The 27,663-nt window shown below is 39.2% G+C and overlaps 1 protein-coding gene across 1 annotated transcript in view; it reads right to left on the reverse strand.

Moving 5' to 3' along the window:
* Positions 1 to 379: 379 nt before the first annotated feature.
* The window catches only part of DNER (delta/notch like EGF repeat containing), a 351,957-nt gene continuing 324,673 nt past the window's right edge, over positions 380 to 27,663 (reverse strand). Inside the window, exons 11-13 of the mRNA XM_072618085.1 lie at positions 23,088 to 23,219; positions 8,820 to 9,066; positions 380 to 1,439 (exon numbers count right to left, since the gene is read on the reverse strand). Coding sequence (XP_072474186.1) covers positions 1,328 to 1,439; positions 8,820 to 9,066; positions 23,088 to 23,219 — 491 coding nt within the window. The 3' untranslated portion in view covers positions 380 to 1,327. The remainder of the gene's footprint in view (positions 1,440 to 8,819; positions 9,067 to 23,087; positions 23,220 to 27,663) is intronic.

Consider the following 27,663-nt stretch of genomic DNA (forward strand, 5'->3'; position numbering starts at 1 on the left):
CCAAAGTCCATTCAAAGGAGGAAGGACCCATAGGAGACACAATAAATGATGATGGTAGTTTGAGGGGTAGGGGTTAGACCTGTGATTTCATTAGGGTGGGGAACTTCTGGTGATAAACTTCCTCTACCAATGCAGGTAAGCGCCTTTTCAGTAATCTGATGGTCTTAGAATGCTGCGTAGAGCATCTGAAGGTTACATGACTTATCCAGGGTCACACAGCCAGAATGTGTTAGAGAAGGAACCACAACCAAAATCTTCCTGGATTCAACTGCAAATAAACTCACCTGAGTGGTTAAAACAGGTTTTTCTCTTGGACGTAGAGAAGCAAATCAAAGACTTCTGGTGTTTTTCTTCCAGATAAAAGACTCTATGGCACCACTGATTTGATAACATTTATTTAATATCCTTTGAAATCAGCAAGAACTTGAAGAAGCACATGGCATTCAAATACAGCCACAAAAACGGGTCTTGGGTATAAATAAGATATGCAAGGAGAAACACACACTATTCAAAGAGCCGGTTCTCTCATACATTTTGCAACCTCTTAAGAGCAAACAACTTAAAACATAGATTTAATTTACTCACAATAGAAAAACTTGGACTTTTCAAAGAAAAGTAAAGGATCGGTAACACCATCACCAAATTTGCCTTCCCAGGTACTCACTGAACTTGTCATTTGTTTGTTCTGTGAAGTTGGTCTACCTTGAAGACTATTACCAAAACCAAACCAAACCTGACAAACACTGAACTCCAAAATATGCTTCCACAAGATTCAACCAAATAATGCAGAAATAGGAATCTCTACCCATGCACGAAAAAGGCAAAAAGCTAATTCATTCAGGTGAGGAATAATTAATGTAACTAGTTTCTTTTTCACAACACGCACACATCTTAGACTTCTTTTAAGATATGGATATACTGTATTATGCATCAGACTACGCTTTACATTTTTCCTAACTCTACTCAGAAAGCCGGCACTTTAATGTCAAATAGAAACTTCTTCTCCGTTAGACTTATTTTGTAACAAGCACAGAAATTAATCTGGGTGTCATAATAGTGTCTACCGTGAAAAGAGCACACACTATTAGAAGCCTATGGTTCAGAGAGCTGAAAGTACATTAAAATGTAGTCTATGAACTTCACAAATTTGGTTTTAAAATATTTCTTCAAACTAAAAGCTGCAGAAAATTAGTTCTTAAATATTCTACAGAAAATTCTTGAGCAGCTAAGGATTTAAATTTCTTAGGATTTTTTTTACTCTTAAAAATATTTAAATTAGTGTCGTATCTCATCTTTTTGAAAAATAATCCAAAAAAGATACAGTCGATTACAAATCTTTCGTTTTAATCAGTGTGACCAAGGGTTTGTCATCGGGACTGTAATCCTCATAAGCGATGGGAGTTGCATCATACATAGTAGGCCGGGATTTCTTTCCAAACCTGAAACAGAAAAGGTAAATAGATTTCTTGTTAAATAAAGATTGTGCCCCATTAGGTCAATTAACCAACTCACCAATGATAAACATCTTCCTCTTAAAAAAAAGAAATGAATGGAGATTCTAAAATATTTCAGGAACAATCAACACTTTTTTGTTTTTTTAATCAAGCATCTACTATATGTTCGGACTATGCTAGTCACTGAATATCTGAGTACAAAGAATAAAATAATCCCTGCTCACAGGGAACATATATTTTAATGAGAGATAAGTACATACATATATACATACATATGTGTGCATATACACACAAATACATATATGTATGCATAGTATAAATATAAAGTTAGCAGATGCACATATATACCAATTTAATATAAGGTAGTCTGAGAAGACAGGCATTAGCAGATGGTCTCCAGAAAGGTTTCATGCAGAAGATGGTACCTGAGCTGTCTCTTTAAGGAAGAGAGAGACTCTATGAAGGAGATGTGAGGAGCAAAAGGATTCCAGGCACATAGGATGGCTAGTCCAAAGACAGGGAGATGGGAAATGAAGAAATGGATCTTTGTGAAGAAATGGCTAGAAGGCCAGTTTGGATGACAGAGGGTAAAAGGGGTAATAATATTCAATGAAACTGGAAAGATAGATTGGAGTCAGATTCCACAGAGCTTTAAAAAGTCAAAAAGTATAGTTTTCACTTTATCCCAGAGGCAATAGGAAGTCACTAGAGTTGGTCAAGTGGAGGGACCATATGGTGAGATTGGTGCTTAAGAAAAACTGCTTTAGCAGTGGTACATAGAATGACTGGAGCAATGAGAAACTGGAAGCAGGGAGATGGATTAGGAGGCTGTTGGTTTAAAATAAGCTAAGCAAGAGGTAATGAGAGCCTTAACACAGGTGGTGGCTGTGAGTGGAGAGAAGGGATAGAGAAGAGAGATGCTTGGAAAGGAGAGATGGCATGGCTTTGCAATTGATTGGATATGGGGGTTGAAAAAGGATGAAGAACTCAATGTAATGCCAAGATCCAAGACTCCTCGATACAGCATTAGTAAGGTAAGTAAAGAACCCAAATACTATGGATTGTGTTTAGATACAGGAGAATATAAAAGCATGGACATAATAGTCCTTGAACTTCACAAGGTTATAAAGAATGCACTGAGCCAAAGTCAACAAGCATTCAACTCTTAAGAGTTAACTACATGGTAAGCACTGTGCTATAAAAATGTGGGCTAATAGTATTATTATACAAAGAACCGATATTTTCTTTCATGTAGGGCTCAAGGGGAACTGTGATCCAGTGGGGAAAAAATCCAGGCTCTAGAGTAAGAGGACCTGAGTTCAAATCCTGTCTCTGAGGTTTATTAACTGTGTGACTTTGAACAAGTCATTTTTCTTTTCTTGGCCTCAGTTTCCTCAAAAATCCAAAAGGAAGAGTTTGGACTAAGATGACCTCTGAGGTCCCTTCTATGTCTATATCAATGTCAAGATGAAAGATTCTCTGTGATCACAAGTATACATTTATCTATGCCTAGATAATAGGATCCTAAAATTTCATGCCTAGGAGAGAGACCTTAGAACATGCAATGTCAGATCTTTATAAATGGAAATACTTTCCCACTCATCTAGTCTAATACATTTATTTTTCAGCTAAAGAAAAAGACTCAAAAATGGTAAGTTACTGCTTCAAGCTCATGCTCCCTCCTTATCTATCCCTTCAAGACTCTGTTCAGGTATCATATGCTTTTCTAAATGCCCCTAGTTCTTAAAGATCTTTACCTCCTGAATTTATTTCATACTTTCTTAAGCTATGAATTGTATCCCCTCCTCCAATCTCAGTAGGAGGTAAAAGCCCCTATCAGGGACATGGACTTGTTTTGGTTTTGTCTTTGAATCCCCAGTATCGATTAACACCATGAATATATCAGGCAATTAGTAAGCATTTGTTGGATCACATTAAGATCGACTGAGTCCAAGCTCATGCAGTTTTTGCATTCATCCTTCAAAAAGCTTTCAGACATGGCATGGTAGATTTCCAGGAAACTCATATTGATTTCTCTCTCCTTTATTAAACTCCATAAATAGTCAGCGAAATTAGGTTATTTTCTATTCACTAGTTTCTCATTTTACATTCACCACAATGACTTAAAACCCCAATTTAAATAATTAACTAGGCTCTCCTTTACAATCTTTAATGCCAGTTGACCTATTCAAGCAAAAATTATGAAAACTTTTATTTTAGTATGTGTTTTTAATTTAAAAACATATTTCCTAGATCAGGTTGTCCAGAAACGTAATGAACTTATTCACCATGGACCAAGCCTGGCTCTGTTCCTTACCCTGTCTCTTTCTAGAGCTTTGGCATCAGAGAACTTCAGCTTCTGATGGAGAGAGATGGAGAAAGAGAATATCGTGCTTTCATAGAATCCTACAATCCCAGAATGGGAAAAACCCTCGGAGGTCAGCCAGCTGAACCCCCACCCTGAACAACATTCTTGAAAACTATTTTCCTTTGGAAATGCTCATTGATGACATATGCCAATTCATTCCAGATGGCTCCTGTCCAGGAGGTAGAAGGCTCATGATGCCAGATAGTTACCAAGCAAAATAAAGGTCTTCGAAGTTAGCAAAACAGCATTGGTGTGAGCAAGCTGGGCCTATTTTCATTATATTCAAGAACATTCAACAATAATTTTTAAAGCTTTTTAAAATATGAGAAACTGTCCCACTCACTGCCAGATCAGTATTATGCTAGCAGATAAGTGAATTTGACCCTATTTGGGTATAGTCACCCAAACTGAGTGATAAACTAATAACCTAAGTAGCAAGGAAAAAATGTTAAGTGGGCTTTTATATGTTCTCTCAGCTTGAGGAATCCCAGAGAATATTGAAGATATAAAAGGAATTTTTGATGTTTGGTCACCAATTGGGGTTTTCTTGTCAATTTTAGAGCGGTTTGCTATTTCCTTCTCAAGCTCATTTTACAGAGGAAGAAACTGAGGTAGAGTAAAGTGACTTGCCCAGGGTCACAAAGCTAGTAAATGTCTGAGGCCAGATTTGAACTCGGGAAGATGAGTGTTCCTGACTTCAGAACAAGTATTCTTTCTACTGTACTACCTAGCTGCCCCATAGTAGGTATTTAAAGAGTTTTAAACCTTCACTCACTTGTTTTAGACTATCATTCCATATTCATAAGGCATATTAAGAGAAACATGCACCCAAACCCTTCTAGAATCTAGCAAAGACCCCCACATGTGGCTTACATTTAGAGAAATGATGCTTAGTTATATAAAGCACTTTCCTCAGAACAACCCAGTAAGATAAGGAATGGATTATTATCCCATTTTACAGCTGAGGAAAATGAAGCCCATAGAGATTAAGTTTCCTCAACTGTGAAATGGTGATATGCTAGCACCTATTCACAGGATCACCGTGAGGATCAAACGAGATATTTGTAAAGTACTTAGCATAGTGTATTTATTAATAATAATAATGTTACGTGAGCTGACCGGTCACATATATACTATATGTCAGCAAGGATATGAAACCATGTCTCCTGAGTCTAGAGCCACTGTTTACTCTTTAATACATGTTTCTAGAATCAATTGAATGAATGAATGTGTCTTTATTCAGTCCAAGGGCTCTTAAAGTTTGTTGGGTCTTGGACCCCTTTCATAATCTGATAACTATGGACTCATTCTCAGAATAATGTTTTTAAATTCATAAAATACATAGGGTCACAAAGGAAACCAATTATATTCTGAAATACGATAAACTAATTTGTTTTAAAGATACAAGGCCTCCAAGGTTAAGAACTCCTGATTAAATTGTGAAAGTTTATCTGGTGAAAATGAGGGAATGAATTGTTGCAAATTCCCCCTCCCCACTTTGGGGGGAGCAGCCCTCAAAATGTACCATAACATCAACATGTCAATGACAACATCTTCATGGACATGAAGGCTAGTGCCTCCTCATCTCCTGAAGTTCAGGTCTTTTGAACCAGTGGGTCAAAGGACAGTCAGCAAAACATCAAAGAGAGCTCTCTAATTTGCCATGTAACCAAAGCCTGGACTAAGTATTTTCTCAGTATCTGCCACTTCCCATGAGACCTTAGTTAAGTCAATTTGCTTCCCTGGACCCTGGTTTCTTCATCTGGAGAAAGAAGAGTTTAGAACAGATGATTTCTTGGGAACTTTTTTGTTTTAAATCCTGTCATTCAATCAACCCATTGTACCATGGTTTTATTGTTTATCTCCTGATCCCTTATGAAGTTTTCAAAGGAAAGAAAGGAGGGGGAAGAGAGAAGAGGAGAAAAAAAGGGAAAGAAAAAGAAGGAATGATAGTGGATAGGAGGGCAAGAGAAAGGCATGGAGAGATAAAAGAAGAGGGGAGAAAAGGAAAGAGAGGGGAAGGAAAGAAGAGACAAAGGAGGGGAAAGAAGGGGAGAGAATGGGAAAGGAGAGAAGATAAAAGGAAAGAAAAGAGAGGGAAAGAAGAGATCAGAGAGGAGAGAAGAGGAGGAGGGAGTCAAGAAGAGGAAGGAGAGGGAAAATCTTTCCCATATTATCCTGAGATACAGCATGCAAAACAAATGGAAACTGTATTGATTGGCAGTCAGATGACCAAGGTGAGTCAAAGGATGGTTGATTGGTAGCCTCTCTAGAGGTCATCTTGATGGGGTGTTGGGTGCATGTACTTGGGCCTCAATTCTACAATCACATTTCTCTTTAAAAATCACATTTCTCCCTAACCTCAAAACACTATCCCAGGCAGCTTCTCCCCAGCCCAAGGACCCAGCCTGCCAACCACCATTATCTCCCTTCCTGCTATCGTAGCCATTTGTACCTATAGAACTCATTAGTTTGAACCAGATGTGTACTGGCTTAACAGGTTGTGCACTGGATCATAAAGACATTTACTACTCACTGACCAATCATATGTACCCTCGACTTAGACATACCTACACTCCCTTCACTTACCTTGTCTAACAAGACATTGATGAGAGCAACTGGTTTTTCTGAGCCAGCCCTGACTGCTAGCTGACTTAGTGACATTTCAGGCCTAAAACCACACCTCCAGGTAGTGCCCCCTTGGACTATTTCCCTATGAACTCCAGGTAAAATGCCTGCACAGTAGATATCAAAAGTGCATGTTCCTTTAAGAACTCACCACTTCTTAACTACTCCCTAATCCCACCCCAAAACACCTAGTTAGCATGTTTGGCACAAGGGATACTATAGAATATCTTATATAAACTTTCCCTGTACCCCTCTAAGGTTGCAGGTTCCCTAAGAACTCTTGTTCACTGAAAAGTGTAATAAATCTTTACCTTGACCTCAACCATGCTTGAGTCCCTGCATTCTTCTCCAGGTGACCTGCCCCTGGTACCCTGGTCTTTGTGGGGGTCTCACACCCCCTTCCAGCCCTCATTAATCTTGCTTTCACTCCCCCTACCCAACGTAGAATGGATATTGGCATTACAGGTATTGACATCATGGTTGCCAAAGGCTGCCTTCAGTCCCTAGTAAATGTTTAAATAAAAAGACCTTTGGCTCTGATGAGTAAAACACTCTATCTTTGCTCTCTGTTTTATCCAAATGATGCACTAAGCCCTTGTTCTTCCTGACTGCTACAATAGTTTCATCAATTTGATCTCAATGTAACCTGAAGGCTAAAAGCTAGAGATACAGTTCCTTCATTTAGACATCTGTGTTAGAGAGACATCAAAGTCAAGAGGGCTTTATATGTTTTTCTTGGAGGAAAACATGGGTCAGACAACGGGTCAGAGGCCCAGACTGAGCCAGCCCTGACTGCTAGTTGACTTAGTGACGTTTCAGGCCTAAAACCAAACCTCAAGGTAGCCCCCCCCCCTTGGACTATTTCCCAATGAACCCAGTCAAGGTTCACATGGTGAAAAATATGTCATACAGTTGAGGAAATTGCTAGAAATCAAATACTCCTCAGCTCCAGGTATTCTGGAAGATATTGTCTTAAATCCAATTGCTTTATTTTAGTCATTTGGTTCACATGAGGAGTTTGCCTTTTTGTCATTCTGTTGCAAGTGGTTTTGATTTCTTAAATCTTTAAAAATCAGCCCCAGATTCCAACACTGACACTCCTCTGCTTCCTCCCCTCTCAACAGTATCCAAGTGAAAACAGACTTCAATGAGCTATCTACTGGGACCTATTGCAAGTTCAGCCCTCAGGAGCTCATCATAAATATACAGAGATCTTCAAAGCCCATGACAACTGGTTTGGGAATTGAAAATTAGGAATTCTGTCTCCTTCCTTTAGAGCCCTCAAAGGCTATAAGATACACCTTTCCTGGTGTGAATGGCAGCTGAGACTCCCTGGCCATCTCACTCTATTTTGAGAAGATTCATTCCTACAACCACTGTGAGCCATACTAAAGGAACAAGGTGACAACCTACTTAGTCTGAGATAAACTAAGCCTCTCTGGGTTTATGGAGAAGAGCCAGTGAGCCTGCCTAGCTCATAGTAAGTGCTTATTGGATTCTACACAAAACTGACAAGTTTCTATATACCTTATTTCTGTATGTCTCATTCAAGTGAGAAAGGACATGTAGCTTCACAGCTAGAAAGGTGACCTTGAATCAGGAAGAACTGAGTTCAAATTCAGTCTCTAACAGATACTGGCTGTGTGACCCTGGACAAGTCCCTTCACTGCTCAACACATTCCAGGCAACTCTCTAAGACTATACAAGCTACAGGTGCATCACTGACCTTCAGCAGTCAAATTAGAGTTAGTTCTCCATTCTTAAGTTCATCACATTGATAAAATCACAAAGCCAGACTGCCCCCTCCTGTTGGCTCCCCACAGAAAAGTACTTAATAGTACTGTACTTAAAGAGGACAACTAGATGGCACCATAGCACAGAGTCAAGAGCCTGGAGTCAGAAAGATTCATTTTCATGAGTTCAAATCTGGTCTCAGAGAGTTACTGGGAGTTCCTCATCTGTAAAATGAGCTGGAGAAGGAAATGGCAAACCACTCTAGTAAACCCCAACTGAAATGACCGAACAGCAACAGCCACAAAGGCTATTCTCTCTAAAAACCTTGACATAACATTACACTAAAGATTTTTTTAAACTTTTTGTGCAATTTACTAATACTGTCCCATGGGATTATACCTCTAAAAGCTAGAAGGAAACTCAGAGGTCATCTAGCCCAACTTCCTCATTGAACAGATGAGGAAACTAAGACCCAGAAAGTTAAATGATTTAACTGGTCACATGGGTAGTAAGCATCAGATATAAGATATGTTGAACCCAAATCCTCTGACTTCAGAGCCTCTTTCTACGGCACTCTGATGTCTCCTATGACTGCGCTGAGGGTATGAAGCCACTGTCTTTTCCAATCCACACACCTGGCATGGCGGATGGAGGCAATGGCACTGCTGAATTCACTGTCGATGCTCCTGCAGTTGTAGAACTCCTCATAGGCTGGCCTGGCAGAGCCCTGGTATTCAATCCGGCTGATACGGCAGATGCCCACAATGAGAATGATCAACATGAGGACGAAGGCCACGCAGAGGGCACCAATGATGATGTACAGTGAGTGACGCGGCATGGTGCTCAGGCTCTCTGCCATGGGTCCAGACCTCCACTGGATATCTGGGAAGATAAGCAAACAGATGGTATCACATTATTGGGGAGCACAGGGAAGTTTTCTCTCCATTCCTTCCTAACTCTGGTACTCTCAGACTTGAGGAGTCAGGGATTTCAAAAGCACATGAGATTTTAAACATTGGGCAGGGAAAGCAGCAAGCATTTACATAGTGCCCATGTTCCAGGAACCATGCTAAGCTACGCAAATACTATCTCATTTGATCCTCATAACAACCTTGCAAGGTAGGTACTGTTTTTACAGCTGAGGAAACTGAGACAAACAGAGGTTAAGAGACTTGCCCATGGTCACACAGCTAGTAAATGACTTGAGGCTGGATCTGAACTCAACTCTTCCTGTCTCTAGGCCCAGTGCTCTATTCATCTAATTGCCTCATTACTATACAGATATATTCAATAAACTATTCCAAGAGCCAAACACTAGGCTTAATTGTTCATTATAGTATGCATTATTTTAAAGAATAATGATCTATACTAATAGGGCTTTTATGTACAAGAAGATGGTATCGTTTCTACATTAGGCATAGGTTAGGAGTTTATAAAATGTGTAAACTGTTTGGGAGCTTCCAGGTAAAGGAAATGAAAGAATTATAGCTTGAAAGGACCTTAAAGGCCATGTAATCCAATTCCTTCTTACAGGTGAAGCAACTGAAGCCCAGGAAAGACACATAGGCAGACAGCACCAGAGATAGGGATACATGCCTAGGACAGGGTCCAGGTGAGCACCGTAGACAATAATGATCTTTTGAAAAATAGGGTTAAAGAGAACTTAAAATGTGTTAGTAGGGATAATAGTTAATAATAATAATATAATAGGTGTCAGACATAAAATGCCAAAAATGGCACAAAATGAGTGTTGCTGATGTACCCACAATGTCTTCTTTCCTCTTGCTTTCTACATACAGTTTCTTCTTTCATTTTTCTCCTTTGGTACCATCTTGTCATAGCAATTAGAAGTATACTAGGACTTCTGGCAATTAGAAATGGACACTGGTAGTGGATGGGAATTGGCTTCTCTGCTTTCGAAATCCCTGCCATGTTGACCACTAGCTTGTGCATCTGTCGCCCTCGACCCAACCCAGTCCAGTAAGCACATACTACGTGTAAGGTATTGTGGTAGTCACCAGAGATACAAACAGAAAAAACAAACTGACTCAGTGGAATTTTCAGTCTACAAGGGGGATATGACAGTTGCTAAAAATATGCCCATTGTAGAACTATGCCTTTGCCTCCATAATGTCTCTTCAGAGAGTATGGAAGATGGTAATAAGTATTCTCTATCCACTCTGAGAATGGAAAGGAAGGCAAAAAATTTAAATTTCAAGAGAGGTTTGGCTGGGCAGAGGGGAAAATGCCTCAATGAAAACACTGTGTAGAGAAATTTGACGGCTATGAGCATTGTCAGAGACAGAAAGAAACTGTCAAGAGAAGCTGAAGACACTTTTCCTAGAGAAGTAATAGCAATGTAGTCACCACCTGTACTGTTGGATACCATACGACCAGGAAGACGGGAAATAAACTAGGTCTGTTCTGAGGTCTGTTTCAAATGAGTGATTTTTAAAGACTCATGAACAGGGTTGCCTTACAATGAAATATTGGTGTTGAATGAGATGCAGCCATCTACCTTCCAAAGCTTGTACTCTAAGTAGTCCAATGAAAGAAATTGACAAAGCATAAATCATTAAAACTTCCTAGTCATGGAAATATGCAAATAGGACAATGCAAGAAGCTACCACTGAACAATTCCCAAGGATAGGGGTAAGTACAACGATCATGAGATATTTACAGAATGACCCACAGTGCTTTTTCCTTAAATCAAGTGGCCACAAAGAATTGTTTGAAAAGATCTGGTATACATTAAGAGACAACTGTTATTTTGTGGCTGGTGAAAGTGAACTATGACTCACTTGATTTCCAAGTATTTCAACATTCTTTCAGGAAAAAAGTGTAGGCTACAGTCCAGCATTCAGTACAATTATGCTAAACTTTCAGAAGTTTTTTCAGTAATTGCATGAGGATAGCAGATACATATTTGTATTTTGAGTCTATCCTTTATTTAGATGACATTGTCCATAAGAGTACCAGACAACTTGCCATTGGATTTTCACATATTACTGCATTTCGTGGAAATAATCTGCATATGTAACATTACACATGAATGAGCATGCATACATTCATTGACAGGCAGCATGGTACAGTGGATACTGCTGAATTCGGTGTCTGGAAAATATGGGTTCAAAACCTTCCTCTGACATTTACTAGCTCTGGAACCATGGGGAGATCATTTTTCTGAGTTTTTATTTTCTTATCTGTAAAATGGGGATAATAATATCTGCAGTAACTTCCTTCTATAATGCTTGAGTCTCAAATCAGATAATATAAACGAGTGCTTTGTCAACTGTAAAATACTAAATTATTATTATTATATATGTACAACTACATTCCTCTGCCCCCCTACAAACATGTATGTATATACAGGGTCTTCCCTCTAAGTTCTCCACCTCGTGGTGCTTTGGATATGACCCTAAACCTCCTCTGGTGCTTAAGCTTTACTAAGCTCGTCTACCAAGATGAAAAGGTTTTGAGTATAGTATGTATGGTGGCCACTAGCTGCTATCACCAAAGGTGGAGAGGAAGAGAAACCTGATGTTGTTTTTTAGCTGTGACAACTCACAAACCATGAAAGGATTTCTGTATCAGTGAAGAAAATCTAAACCAACGAAATCCCAGATATTTCGTATCATATGTGTTTACATATATGTACACACTCTCTACATACATAATCAAGCAATCAGGAAGCACTTTTCAAGAACCTATTATATGCTAGGTACTGGGAAGACAAAGACCAAAGTGAAACAGTCTATACAGGGGAGGCAATGTGTCTGTATGGAAATGTTTAGGAGAAAGAAAAGATAGAAGGTAACTTGAGGGATAGAGAAAATAAAAGTAAATTGGAAGGAGATGATGCTTGAGGTGAGCTTTGAGGAAAACTAAGGATTCTTAGATGGATTCACATACACACACACACACACACACACACACACACACACACACACACACATTCTGTGCCCATAAGACTATTCCAGGGGGATATGACTTTTATCAGATCATTTGGTACACTTCTCAGAGCTGTGTTCCAGGTCTGTCTAAGAAGACTGGGGTACAGTATCTTCCATCATTAATCTATATTTCTCCTAAATAGCTTATTCCAGGCTGCTTTTGCTGTGGGGAAAATTGTCTACATTCTTTTTACACACCCCAAAAAGAAATACTTCCTGGTCCAGTTTTGAAAGGACTGCTCCCACATTATCACCACCTCATTCCTCTGTCAGGAGAAAATGTTGTATGACTTGTTTTTGCTCTCAGATTCTGCTTAGAAACCTGGCTCAGTTTGACTGACAGCTTAGCTAGTTAGCTTGAATAAATCCAACACTTTGTCTGAAATGGAGCAAAATTTATTTACACCAAGTGGTCGCATCTGCCATGTCACATTCCATCCATTATCCTCATAAGTCTTCAGCTTTGCAGCATCCTGGGAGATCCACTGCATGAATCATTTACTACATTGGATAAAATCCAGGACTGGGGAAAAAAGATGCATCAGCAGAGGGATAAATAAGATGACCTCATCAGCTACAGTGGGTACATGCCCCAGAACACATGTATGCTTGGTAACTCGGGACATGTTTCCCATTTGTGTGACCCAAAGAGCATTTGGATGACAGGCTAACACTACGTTTGCCATAAACATACCCTCCTGTAAATGTGTATGGCACTTTGTTCATCCCAAACAGCTTCACTTAACTGTAGGCTCAAAGAATTCGGGCTTGAAAGGACCTTGGGGGCCATCTAAATCCAACTCTCTCATTTCATGGATGAGGAACTTGGAACCCATGAAAGCTGTGATTTGCCCAAGGTCACACAGTTGGTAATTATCAGAGGTGGAATTTGAACCTAGATTATAGGAAACAGGATGATAGGTTTAAAGTTGGAAAAGACCTTAGTCTACCTAGTACAACACATCTGCTGGTAATATGGTACCCAGCAGTACATCATATCCACATACGACACTAGGCAAGAGCAGGCTGGGGATAGAATTGCATGTTAAAACCCTCAACTAGCTGTCACATGTTGCATTAGCTGAGTTTTGGCTTGCATTAAGTGGGGCCTGGTATTTTATAATTTTAACTAAAATCAAATTTTGCATTACTTAAATTTGCAATAATTACCACCTATATGTCTTGTCTTCTAGATCTGTCTCACAGAGTTACTATGTGGGCTCAGGTGAGAAAATGCATGTAAAATGTTTTGCAAACCTTAAAATACTACATACATTTTAGGTTTTAAAAATATATATATTATTACTGCCACCTGAGGGACTTTAGCTACCAATGAGAAAACCTTATGTTTCTCAATGCAAACAATACCCAGTGGGCATCAGGCTGTAAAGCTGTTACTAGGACTAGTTTCCTGGGGGTGTTTTCTTTCAATAAAGCCTGACAGATGTGATATAAACCCTAAAGCAATGGATATGGGTGCCAGTGACTCAAATTTTCAGACACCTGAGTTGTTATGGTAACTGCCCAGAACACTCTGATTTATCTTAGGACATAGACAGCATCAAATACTAATAAGGATGGAAAATTATCTTCTCAGGGTAATGGTTACAGCTCATCTCTCTATGTAGACCTGAAAAAAAAAATCTGTGGGGTGGACTAGATTATTTTTTATTATTACTGATTGGATGTTAGATAATGACTACCTGCCAGCTATAAGAGACTATTAATGGCTCGAGGCTAAAATTAATGGTTGAGGTAGCTATGGATTAGCTAAAATAGAACTAACTGGCATGTGAAATTGAAGAAGCTCTGTAGACTAATGCTTTCCAATGAGATTCATAATAAAAAGGGTCTCTTAGCTGGTTTTGGTCTATAGCTCAGTCAGTTAATAGGCATTTAGCAAGTTAACAATAATTATTTTTATTCATATTAATAACAATTACTATGTTTACATAGAGCTTTAAGCCATTACATGTCAGGCACTGCGCTTAGCAATGGGGATACAAAAATGTAAAGTTTCTACTCTTAAGGAGCTCACATTCTAATGAGAGAGATAACATGTAACCAACTAGATATGCATAAAGATACATTAAAAGTTATCTCAGAGGGGAAGGTTCTAGGAGCTGGAGAGAGCAAGAAAGGCCTGAGCTGCGTATTGACAGAAGTCAGGGAAACTAAGAGGTAGAGGTAAGAAGGGAGAGCATTCTTGGCATGAGGACAGCCAGGGTAAAGGCCATGGAGATGGGAGATAGAAAGTCATGTAGGAGAACACAAGTAAGTTAATATGTTTGTTGTTCAGTTGTTTCAGTCCTGTCCAACTCCTCGTGATCCTCCTTTGGGTCAAAGATACTGGAGTGGTTTGCCATTTCCTCCTCCAGCTCATTTTACAGATGAGGAAACTGAGGCAAACAGGGTGAAGTGACTTGTCCAGGGTCATACACCTAATAAGTGTCTGAAGACAGATTTGGACTCAGGTCTTCCTGATTCTATCCACTATCCACTGTGCCATCTAGCTGCTCAGTATCGCAGCATCGGAAAACATCAAAAGAAACAAAGAACAGGACGACTAAAAGAGAGGAAGAGGCCAGACTGAGAAGAGCTTTCAGTGCCAAAGAGAGAGGTCTCATATGCATTTCTAATCAACTACCATATGCAGCAGAAACTGGGGTCGTGATTTTTTCTAAAGAAAGGAGTAAGGAGTAGGAGACACTTAGATCATACAAACAACTGCCTTTCCAGGCATGTTAAGACACTTGCTCTTTGGGAATGTTTCACAGAATTCATTCTATTTCTCTTTCTCCTTCTGCCCTGGTAGGTCTGAGAGGTCTGGTTTCGAAGACCCTTGAGGATTTCACAGGGATGGGTGAATCCAGCTCCCAGTTCCAATTTGCTGCCACTAGGTACAGGAGAAAAGATCTGATTCTCAACCTTTAGCTTTGAGGGCTGCATCATAAAGTCCTGCAGAGCGAGAGCATCGCAAGAGTCCTGCCCTTGGGGTCAGAAGGAAACCAAGTTCCAATCTGGCCACTGATGGTGACTCACTGGGGAAGCATGGGCAAGTAATACAACTTTGTCTGCATTTCAGGCTCTTCATCTATATGATGAAGAGGATGATAAATGCTGACCCTTCTTTACAGGGTAATTGTAAGGATTTAACATAAGAATAATAGAGAGCATTTACACAGCATTTTAAGGTTTCAAAGCACTTCACAAACATTATCTCATTGAATTCTGATATCAATTCTGGGAGGTGCTATTATGATTCCCATTTTACAGATGAGGAAACTGAGGTGACACAGTGGATAGAGTGCTGGGTCTGGAGTCAGGAAGATCTGAGTTCATCTCTGAACTCAGACTCTAACTAGCTGTGTCACCCTGGTCAAGTCATTTTACCACCCTTTACCTCCATTTCCTTATCTGCAAAATAAGGATAATAAGAACACTACTTCCCAGGGCTGTTGTGAGTATCAAATGAGAACATAATTGTGATGTGCTGAAGGCAGTGTCTGGCACATAGTCAGAACAATATAAATATTAGCTATCATCATTATTATCCACATAACTATTAAAAGTCTGAGGCTGGATTTGAACTCAGATTTTTCTGACTTAAGATCCATGACTTAGCTGTCTCCTAAGCAATGTATGTGCAGCATGTTGTGAGCTTTAAAGTGCTGTCTAAAAGCCAGTTATTTCTAGAGTGAGGGCAAAGAAGTCATTTGATAAAAATCATACAATGTCAGAATTTGAATTTTAGAACTAGGCCAATACTTTCTCTTACAGGCAGCTACGTGGCTCAGTGGACCGAACTCTGGGCCTGGAGTCCTTAGGACCTGAGTTCAAAGCCAGCCTCAGATACTTACTAGCTGTGTGAGCCTGGGCAAGTCATTTAACCTCTATTTGTCTTAATCTACTGGAGAAGGAGATGGAAAACCACTCCAGTATCTTTACCAAGAAAATCCCATGGCCAGTATTAATATGCTGTGGTCCACAGGGAAATGAAGAACAACAAATCCTTACCCTACCCATTTCATAGATGAAACAATTAAGGCCACAAGAGTCTAAATTAATTGCTCAAGATCCCACAACTAATTAGTAGCAAAGCTTGGAATACTAAACTTGAAGTCAGAAAGTCCAGGTTTGAGCCCTGACTCAATCACTTAATACTAGCAACTGATTTCTGGAAAATTATTTTTTCTGAAAGATGACCAGCTGTTTTCCATATCTGTTGATGGAGCCAATTAGGAAATTACTAGTGATGGAAGCTGAGGCACATCTGCTTCTGTTTAGTAGGAGGCAAACCTCTTCAACAACAGGGACTATCGAACATTCCTGTCGTTTACCTTTTTTTGAGGTTCTTTGAGATCAGTTAGATGTGGGCCTGTCAGAAGGTAGGGAGATACAGTAAAAGACATCTAGTTAGCTTCTAGCTAACTATTCTACTCCTCTATATTAGTGATGTCTCAAGTTAAACGGCCTGTTGTTTATTTGTTTAAAATCCAATTCAATAAGGTTCTTTTCTATAGAATTCTATTCCTGTGACCAAAAAGAAGTTTTCCAAGGTCATTTGCTTCTTAAATTGCATCATAACATCATTGTGCTAATTTTAAAATTAATCTGCTATGTTTTATCTCTATGATAACTATTTTAGCCACTCATGAGTATTTTAAATAATTCTGTAATCATGAGAATTTCTGGACCCTGTTCCTTCCTCTACATTCCCATTATTACCAGTCTGGCTCATGCCTTCATTACCTCTTAAGTCCAGGCAGTAGTAACAGTCTCCTAACTCGTCTCTCTGATCTCAGTCTCTTCTCTTCCAGCCCTGGGCTGCCATATTTCTTTTCTGAGTTCACAGTTCTAATTATATCACACACTCAGATATTTACAGTGGCTCCCCCTGCCTACATAATGAAGTCCATATATACCCCTTAACATGGTACTCAAGTGAAAAATATCTCCTTCCACTTCTTTGTAGAGATTGGAAGTCCATAGGTATGAAACATTGCATATATTTTCAGATTTTTTTGATATACTGGTCAGTTTTGCTGATTTTTTTCTCTTCCTCTTTTTCTTTAAAAATATTCTATATTATATGGGATGACTTTCTGAAAGGGGGCAAGGAAAAGGGATAAAGGGAGATATTTTGTGAACATATGAATAAAAATTAATTTTTTTAAAAAGTCACACAAAACTCTCCATGAGGCCCTAATCTACTTTCACAAAACATAGTCTCTTTTGGTAACTCATTGAGTTATCCAACAAAACCTCCATTGTGAGAAAAATCTTCCTTGTAATACACATCTTTTGGTTTCCACCATCTATCATTGTGCAGGACTTGGCATCAGAGAAGACCTATATCTGAATCCTGCCTCCACTGTTCCCTAGCTGTAAGACTCTGGGTAAGTCATTTAATTTCTCTCTGCCTCAGTTTACTCATCTGTAAAAGGAAGATAATAACAGTACCTATTTCACATAGTGGTTGTCAAGACTGAATGAATTAAAATACAAAAAGTCTTTGCAAAGCTACACAAATACTAGTTACTATGCTTCCATCAATGGAAATCATGCCATCTGGTCACTGTTCCTCAAAACAATACTCAAATTTGAGGGGGCATTTTTTGTCCTAACCTGTGATGTCCCTGGTATGGGAAACTTCTAATGTATAAACTCCTATGCTGATGGATCTCTAAGGATTAGTATTAAAGAATTGTGTAGACAGCAGATGACAAAAGCAGGGTTGAAGTCAAAGTCTTCCTGACTTGAAGTCCAACCATCTCCTATCTATATACCACAACGCCTCTCCATATCTCAGATATTTCAAAACATTTAAGGATTGTTACTTCTCAACTTCTGATTTTCTAGGTTCGATAGAAGTAGTTTCCATGGCCTTTACTCAGAGATCTTATTTCCCCCTACTTTGTCTTTAGTAAAATTTTCTGAACCATTCTGAAATTCTATATGCATTATTTACAGAATACCAAACCATAGCTTAAGTAACCTAGTAAATGACACAGTTGATGAAGTATATAAGAAAGGTATCATTCTTAAGAAAGGTAGTTTCTTTTTTTTACAAAATGATGTTGAATTAGTTACATGGTAATGTCCCATTAGCACTACCTTTCTTAGTGCCTTTCAATTTGTTTTCCATGGATCATGCCAATTTATTTTATCAAGAAAATAGTATTTTTGGTGACTATCAGTTATTTTATGGACCACTATGACAACTCACTCTTTCTATGCTACTTTTACTTAGATAGTCTTGGAGTCTCTTTTCTCTCCTAAATCTTCTGGCCTGCATGCTCTCTGTGTAACTGGCCACTCCTATAATTTATCAAGGTTGTTTAGATTCTGATCCCCTTCTTTAAATAAAATCTGCTGAAGTTAGGGGTCATCTGAAACCATTGCTCAGGCCACTAATGAAAACAAGAGAAAACAAAAATACATTACACAGCAGAGAATACTCTGGGGGCAACGCAGTCTAGTGGAAAGAAAACTGGCTCTCAAGTCAGGCTGTTATTGTTCAGTCATTTCAGTCATGTCCAACTGTTCCTGACCCCATCTGAGGTTCTCTTGGCAAAGAGACCAGAGAGGTTTGCCATGTCCTTCTCCAACTCATTTTACCGATGAAGAAGCAGAGGCAAACAGGGTGAAGTGACTTGCTCAGGTCAGTAGGTATCTAATTATCTCAGATTTGAACTCAAGAAGGTGAGTATTTCTGACTTCAGACCCAACTTTCTATCCACTGTGCCACCACTCTGCCCCAAGTCAGAGGATATAGGTTCCTATCTTGCCTCTGAACCTATCTGTTTAACCTTAAGTCATTTAACTTCCCAGACACTCAATTTCCTCATCTAAAAAAATGAAGAGGTAGGACTAGATGGTTTTCTCACCCTGGAACACCCCTTTGTCCCTCTGGCCCTTTTCTCTTATTGTTGAGTTCCTTTTGGAACCTCAATTTTGAGGCCCAGACTGGTCATTCTTCATTCCTCCTTTTTCTTTGCTTCTGACAGTTCAGAATTCCTCACCATACCCCAGCTGCCTTTTGATCTTGGAAATTCCCTTGGCCTCTGTGGTCTTTCTCCCAACCTCTTACCCCTGTGTTGACTTTTCAGTTCGTTTTTGTGTGTTATCTTCCCCTTTAGAATATAAATTCTTTGAGGTGGGCATTATATATTTATATCCCAGAACTCAGTCCAGTGCTGGGTACATAGGTAGCACTTACAAATGCTTGGCAACTTGACTTGACTTGATTCTGTGACTCCTCTAATCTAATCTTTTGCAAAACTTTTTTGAAAAATGAATTTGGTGATGTATAAATGAGATAATCTGATTTCATTAGAGAAGATAGAGAATGATTTCAAATGATTTAGAAGATATGCTACAGGAAATATTTGATTGGTCTCACTGAATATGTAACTATGGGTTCTAGATGACAACGGGCAAAGTGGGTAATCTACACTCTGGTCTCCTATCCTGAACTACCTAGAAGACATTTCAAAATGTATGTCTAGTAGACATCTTAAACTTAACATATCCCAAACTGGGATCATTAGCTTTCCTCCATTACTTCTTATTGCTGTTGAGGGTACCACCATCCTCCAAGTCACCCAGACTTGTAACCTATGAGTCATCCTTGACTCCTCACTATCTCTTCCCCTCCCCCTAATCTAATCAGTTGCAAAGTCCTTTCTTTTCTTGCTTTATAATATTTCACATATATGTCCCCTTCTTTCCTTTGCTACTGCTACCATCTTGGTACAAGCCTATATCATCTCATTCCTAGATTCTGTCAATCAATAGCCTTCTGGTTGGTCTCTCTGCCTCAGATCTCTCCATACTCCAGTCTTCTCTCCATACAGTTGTCAAAATCATCTCCCTAAAGTGTCACCCTCTACCCCAATCAATAATGACTCCTTCTTACCTCCAGGATCAAATATAAAACTCTCTGTTTGGCTTTCAGGGTCCTTCATTTCCTGACTTTCCCAGTCTTCTTATACCTTACTCATCTCCACATAATCCATGACCCAGTGACCCTGAACTCTTTGTTCTTCCTCTCCCAACATGCTGCATCTCCCAACTCTGGGCATTTTCACTGGTTGTCCCCCATGCCTGGAATGCTTTCTCTCCTCATCTCTACCTCTCAGCCTCTCTGGCTTCCTTCAAGTCCCAACCCAAATTCTACTTTTTCCAGGAAACTTTTTCCTGATTATCTTTAATTCTAGTGGCTTCCCTCTATTGATTACTTCCAATTTTTGTAACCTGTTTGCATATTGTCTCTCCCATTATGCTGTGAGCTCCATGAGAACAAGGATGGTCTTTGGCCTTTCTTTGTATCTCCACCAATTAGCAAAGTGCCTGGCACATAGTGCTTAATAAACTTTTGGTGAATTGATTTTTCTTGACTACTCATGGGGGGAATATTACAAAATATTCCTAACAATTAAGGTTCTTCCAGAGAGGGAGTGGTTCTTTATAAAAGCACTCATCATACCATGGAATGCCATACATCTCCTCTTAGGGATGCACAGGGTTCCTGCCTAAGAGGTTTTTCATTAATGTTAGTTAAAATTTAAGTTTTTCATTCTTTACAAATCTGACCTTCACTAAAGTTTAATTCCTCGTGATGCAGCAGTGAGCCTGTTTTCAAAGACTGGTCCAGTAGATTCTTCAAAATTAGCATAGTGTTCCCTTGCCAAGAGGGAAATAAGAATTAGAAACAAAGTGTAGTAACTTTGGTCCAAGGTTACTTCCAATTATAAAAGACAGTCTCCTGGAAGGGAAACAGATTTGACTTTGGGAATGAGAGGCTATGAAGTGAAGGGCATTCACAACAGACTATGACCAGAGAAGATTTGGATAACTATATGGAGAGAAGAAATAAGATACAGATTTCTTAGCTTTGCAGTAGTGAGCAGAGAGGAATGGGAGTCAGATGGAAGTTCAATAAACCAGATTTGGAATGTGGAGGTAAAATGGCAATCAGCAAAGAGAATGTGGTTGTCTAGCAGTAAGAGGCTGTCCTCTAACCCACAACACAAAACTTGTGCCCAATTTATTCACCTCCTTGAAAGAGGTAGTAGCCTTGCTTTCCCTCTTAGTGGCTAACTAAAGCACTAGCGTTTAGAAGTTATCTAAGTTTTGTCTTAATTCTAAGCTATTAAAATCCAAGGTTAATGCTTGAATGTAATGTTAAGAGGAGTTAAATTAGGAATACCTGGAAAGAAAGGTGATTTAAGCCACTATTTCATCAGCTGGTTGGGAGCTCATATTATAAAAGAAAGAGGTCATTTATTGACTTATTTTAACAACTTCTCAGAGTAGAGAGAATATTTTCACCAGGGGGTATCTCTAGGAATGAAATCAGTAATAACAGTCGGAGCTAGGTAGGAAAATTAAGCATACATGATCCCCTTGGTCCTAATCCCAGGTTTAAAAATATACTTTGCCTCCAGATGGGCATAGGGAAGAGGTAGGGGAATGGGAGAGAAAAACACACCCAAAGATAAGAGTGAGTTTTGGAAAATTTCTCCCACACAAATGATGAGTATAGTAAAGTGATTGAGAGCCTTACTTGCTAACTTGTCCCACTGCCCCTGGAAAGGGATCCAGAGATCCAGAGATGAAATCCCAGATTTTATATATGGTATAAAAATAGAAATCATTTACTAAATTGTAAATTCCTTAAAGTATTCTTCTGTTGTATTCCTCCTACCCCACTCAAGTACCTTATACAGTGCTTGGAACACAATAGACATTACATATGTTTTTTAAGTGAAAAAGCATTAAGTACTAAGTGCCAAGAACTGTGCTAAGCACTGTGGGGCTGAGGGAGGTAAAAAAAAAATCTAGATAGTCCCTGTTCTAAAGGAGTTTACATTCTAATAGGGAAAGACAATGAATATTAGGAAGTGGAGGTAAAGGAGGGTTTTTTTGTTTGGCGAAGTTATAAGAATGGTGAGTGGCATCATAAAATGACTATATAACTCACTCTTTTGATATGTTCACTGGTCCTAGAGGGAGAAGTAGAAAGTGGGTGCGGAGGAGAGTGACAGAGTCTCCTGAAGGGAGGGACAAGGCAGCATGATGGGGAAATGGCCAATAAATAGCAGCATGGTGGGAAAATGACCAACCAAAGGCAGCATGGTGGGAAGATGTCTGACCAAAAGCAGCATGGTGGTCAGGTCAAGCTAAAAATGGTGACATCTCATCAATCAGAAGTCCAAGACTCTACCTGGTAGGTGAGGTATCTGATAGCAAATGGAATCTAGAGCTCAAGATTATGGTGCAAGGGTACCCATGAGTGTGAAAATATTTAAGAACTGTGTCATTTTATAGCTACAGTTCCTAATCAGGAAAGCACTGAAATATCTGTAGTTATCAATATGGATCCTACTTCTACAGCTATGGCTTTCTTCTGATCCAATATATTTCTTGTTCAAATTTTCCCATAAGTTCTCCCTCTATCCAACCTACTAGAGATATTTTTTCTCATCTTTTTAACACTTAAGGGGTTCCAGGGCATCACTTGGGTTATCTATCTGCCATCTCTCATTTGTGGCCTATGACAGACTTAACTCCATCTCTAATCACATGGTCCTTGAAAAGTACTACTTTTATGCCACTTGGCCAGAATAAGTAACCATTGGTGGCACCCTTTAGTTTGTGCCCATCAGATACCTATCCATCGCCACTAGATTTACTTATAATCGTAGTTTTTTTCTGACATTGTGAACTCCCAAGATTTACAAGCATGTACCATCTTCAGGAGAATGTAAAGTCTTTAGAGATTTGAACCTTAATTGCATTTTCAAATAAAATGAAAATTTTGTTCTAAAGACATAGAAGGACTAGATTTTAGTACAGGTAAGACTATAGCAATCCTCTCCCTTCTACCCCTTATCTTAAAAATTCAGTATTTGATCATAGGAAACAAGATGCAGAAATACTTACGGACTTCACAGTTTGGTCCAATCCAGTTGTGGGGACAGTGGCAGATGTAACCATTGGTCTGGTCTATGCAGATCCCAGAGTGATGGCAGGGGTTACTCTCACATTCATTTATCTCAGTCTCACAGGCTTCACCTAAGGTAAAGAATATTTTAGAAGTCACAGCTGCAACATCAAATGCCTCATTTTAGCTTATCAATAACATTTTATGGTCCTGACAAAACTGAAAGTGGGTTACATTTATAGCCTCTTTTATTCTGGTCCCAATTTTCGCATCCTCCAAGGCACAAAATACTAAGCTATGTATGGTAACGATCTAGTTCAACAATAACAAAAACAACAAATAGACTCCCAAATTAACAAATCTACAAAATCCTTTTCATAGGCTCTTTCACCCTTGTCTCTTAGAACCCAAGTTTCCTTCAAGTCTCATACAATCCAGTGGGTCTGGAGTCAGGAGAAGACTCATCTTCTTGAATTCAAATGTGGCCTCAGACACTTACCAGCTGGGTGACCCTGAGCAAGTCACTTAACCCTGTTTGCTGCAGTTTCCTTCTCTGTAAAATGAGCTGGAGAAGGAAATGGCAAACCACTCCAGTATCTTTGCCAAGAAAACCCCAAATGGAGTCATGAAGAGTTGTACACAACCAAAAAACAATTCAACAAAACATTATATCCCATCACCACACCTCCATCTCACCTCGAGCAGAATACAGTGTATATCAAAAGTATCCAACTCCTTTTGGCAAGCTTGGAACATTCACCAAGCTAAAATGTAATTGGGAAATATTTAACTAAATAAATAAAAATACAATACAACATAGAGAATGTTAATTTGTGGTTTTCTAATTCAATCGGCAGCCCAAGTATCTATTTCAATTTGAGTTTGATACCATAAATGTACACCCTTTGAGGGCATCTTTGTTTTTGTATCTCCCAGCTCTTATACAGTACCCAATACACAGTTAACACTTAATAAATGCTTGTTGGATAGACTACTTCTTAAGCGACCATGACAGTAGCTATTACCACCTCTACCATTACTTCTCCTCTTTCTCCTGATCATAGTTAGGATTCATGTAGTGCTTTAAGGTTTGCTAAATGATTTACAAATATCTTATTTGATCTTCATAACTCCCCTGGGAAAGAGGTTATTTTTATCCCCGTTTTATAGATGAGGAAATGAGGCAGAGTTCAAGTGACTTGTCCAGGGTCACACAGCCACTGAGTATCTAAGGGTAGATTTAAACTCAGGTCTTCCCAACTCTAAGCCCTGAACTCTACCTAGTATCTCCAATTTGTAATGCATCATATTTAACAGCAAGTTAAAAGCAAATGGTTGAATAATCTCCCAAGGAGTAAGTGATCCCTCAAAGAGAGTACTTGTTCTATACAGCCAAGGATTTTCCAGAATATCAGGGCTTGTCTGGAATATATATGTATATCTGAAGATATACTTGGCTAGTTAGCTTTGGATCTGAACAAACCCTATGCCCCACCCTGTGCATTTTGATCTATCCCTTAGAAACTCAGGAATCATGTTGGTAGGTAATGATTTTTTTAAGATATGTTTTTATTTCATCAAACATTTCCCAATACAATTTTTAAAAAATTAACATTCATTAAAAAATTTAATTCCAAATTTTCTCCTTTCCTCAAGCCCCTCCCCTACCCCTTGAGAAGGCAAGCAACGTGGGCAATGACTTTACTAAAAGTGAGCCTTCAGTTTACACAGAAACTAATATTCTCAACAAGGTTCACCCACAACCAGCACTGATAGATTCTTCTCTATCAGTTGTTGGTTAACCTTGAATTGCTAAAATTACCACATGTTGCCTGTAATATCTTCTAGAAGAGAAACACCAATCCCCCTCAAGTACATCCTGGCGCCACAGTCATGCCATTTCACAATCTTTTTTAGTCCTTAGCTTTCCCCTCAGTTATTTTTAAAGTGAAATTGGTTGCAATCACCCTAACAGTGTCTGAGCTGGACAAGGCTGATTATAATTCAGCACCGTCTAAATGAATTTGCTATTTGCAACATATATAGTCATTTATGTGTCTATATAGTCATATGTGTCTATAGAGAAAACATCCAATTGATTGCCTCTCACCAATGAATTTCTAAAGTTGTGGTTGTATTGATGGGAAAATCTCTCTCACAAGGAAAGGCCAACCACCCAACAATTACAAATGGTGTGACACAGTATTTGAGAGGCATGTGAGCTTATAAAGTGTTGAAAAGTCTTAAAAGGCTTGAGCAGAAGGCCTTGACAGATATGTACATCAGCAACCCTGCTCTCGTTCTCAGGAAGGCAATTTGTAATAGGGGAAGGGCCACTCAGAGCATCTCTTTGCTGCTTCCAGTAGGCATTCTCTGAACTCCTGAAAGATGAGTCAGCTGGTTCTGTGACAGTTTTCTCCTTAGCTCCTATCCCTGCAGTCAGAGGAAAACACAATAGCTACTAACTGTTCCCTGCAGTCAGATATGAAGGCCAATTCCATAAACCACATTGCCCTAGATCCTGGGCAGTTCCAGAACTCTCTTTAACTGCTCTACCCCCATCTTCCTGTGGAATGTTGCTCTAATCTGCCAGTGTCCTGTAGAACTACATTCCAAAAATGTGGCTTTGGAAAAATTAATGCTTCTCCCTAGGCCTCAGTTTTCTCACCTGTAAAAGCAGAAGGTCAGACTATGTGATTGGGAACATCCCTTCCATGAATGGATTCATAATTCAGAGGACTCAAGTGAATATACAGTGGTCGTGCTCAAAGGGAGTAGTGGCAAAACCACCTCAGAACTCTTTGAACCCCAGGTGATCTTGTTATCAACTCAAGAACTGGACTTTTAAGAAATCTGATCGATGCAACTGCAAAGCACCGTTCCAGCAAACCAAGGATGAAGTATGCTAACCATCATCAATAAATTTTGATACTACCTGCTGTGTACTAGGCGCTGTGCCGACAACACTGCCTACCTCCTAACAGAGGTGATGGACTCATGATGCAGAAGAAGATGTAGTTTGGGACACGGTCACCGTGGGATTTTGATTTGCTTGTCTATGTATGTTTGTCATACATATTTTGTTATTCTATCTTTTTAGTATGGAGGTGGTAATGAAAGGGAGAGAAAATAAATAGTTGTTAATTAAAAAATTAAATTAAAAATGGATTAGGCTTCTGATTGCTCTCCTTTCTTTATACCAATCCAATTAATTCTTCACCCAACTACTAAAATGATTTTCCTAAAGTTATTTTGCATAATGATTTTCTTTCTCTTACTCAATAAACTTCATTGGCTCCTTATTGCTTTGATAATGAAATATGACATTCTCTCTTGGACTTTTAGACCCCAAATCATCTTTTCATGCCTGGAATGCAATTCTCTATCTCATCTTCTAGACTATGTTCAAAGCACATATTAAATGTTACTTTCTCTATGTAGACTTTTCTGATCCAGCCCCTCACCACCCCCCAAAAATTACCTTAGACTTATTTTCGGCATACTTTTATCTGTCCTTGTCTCCACTTCCCTATCCTTGCCCCCTCAGTAGAATGTAAGGCTCTGGAAGTCAGAGATTGTTTCATTTTTGTCTTTGTGTCTTCAGAGTCTATGTAGCAGCTAGATGGCACATTGAATAGAATGTGGGCCTTACCAGCCTTAGACACTTACTAGCTATGTGACCCTGGGCAAGTCACTTAACCCTGTTTGCTTCAGTTTCCTCATCTGTAAAATGAACTGGAGAAGGAAATGGCAAATTACTTTAGTATCTTTGCCAAAAAACACCCCAAATGGGCTCACAAAGAATTAGACATGACTGAACAACAACAACCTCAGAGCCTAGCAGAATACCTGGCACATGTCACTTGTGTGTTGTTTAACTTATTACTGGAATCCCTTCTCTCACCAATTGGATTTCAGTATCAAAACAAGAGATCATTCAGTCCAACTCATTCATTTTACAGTTGAGGTCAGAACAATTCTGGTGAACCTTTAGGGCAGAGTGTTGGAGAAATTTTGGAGGATTTTTATCCAAACTGATACTCTGCAGTATCTTTCCTGGCCATTTCCAGACCTTCCCAGACATTTCCAGATCCTCGCAGGCATTTCTAGACCTTCCCAGCCATTTGTGAACCTTGCTTTCTCCTCCTCCACTCTAGTCATCCTCCTTGGGATCCTCTCATCAGAACCACCTTGAGTCATCCCAGTGTCCCTGGGCAGTCATAGGTGAAGTTTTCACCTTCTATTGCCTAAAGTCAGACTTCTATATCACTTCCTGGCCATGCCACGGCATGCATTTTGCATCCCCCACTCCCTCCCTAATTCTTCTTCATATGTTGTCTTCTCCCACCAAACTGTAATCTCCTTAAGGGTAGGACCTACTTTTTAGTTTGTATTCTCAAGGCCTGGCGCACAGTAAGTATTCAATTGATAATTTATTCTTCTTTCATTTATCAAATGATTCACTCATAGAGCATGAGGGGACCTTAAAAATCATTTAATCCAGCTCTTTCACTCTACTCATGAAAATACGGAGTCCCAAAGAGAAGAAATGACTTGTCTGAAGTCACAGAGCAA

This window comes from Notamacropus eugenii, chromosome 6, assembly GCF_028372415.1.
Source record: "Notamacropus eugenii isolate mMacEug1 chromosome 6, mMacEug1.pri_v2, whole genome shotgun sequence".
Lineage (NCBI taxonomy): Eukaryota > Metazoa > Chordata > Mammalia > Diprotodontia > Macropodidae > Notamacropus > Notamacropus eugenii.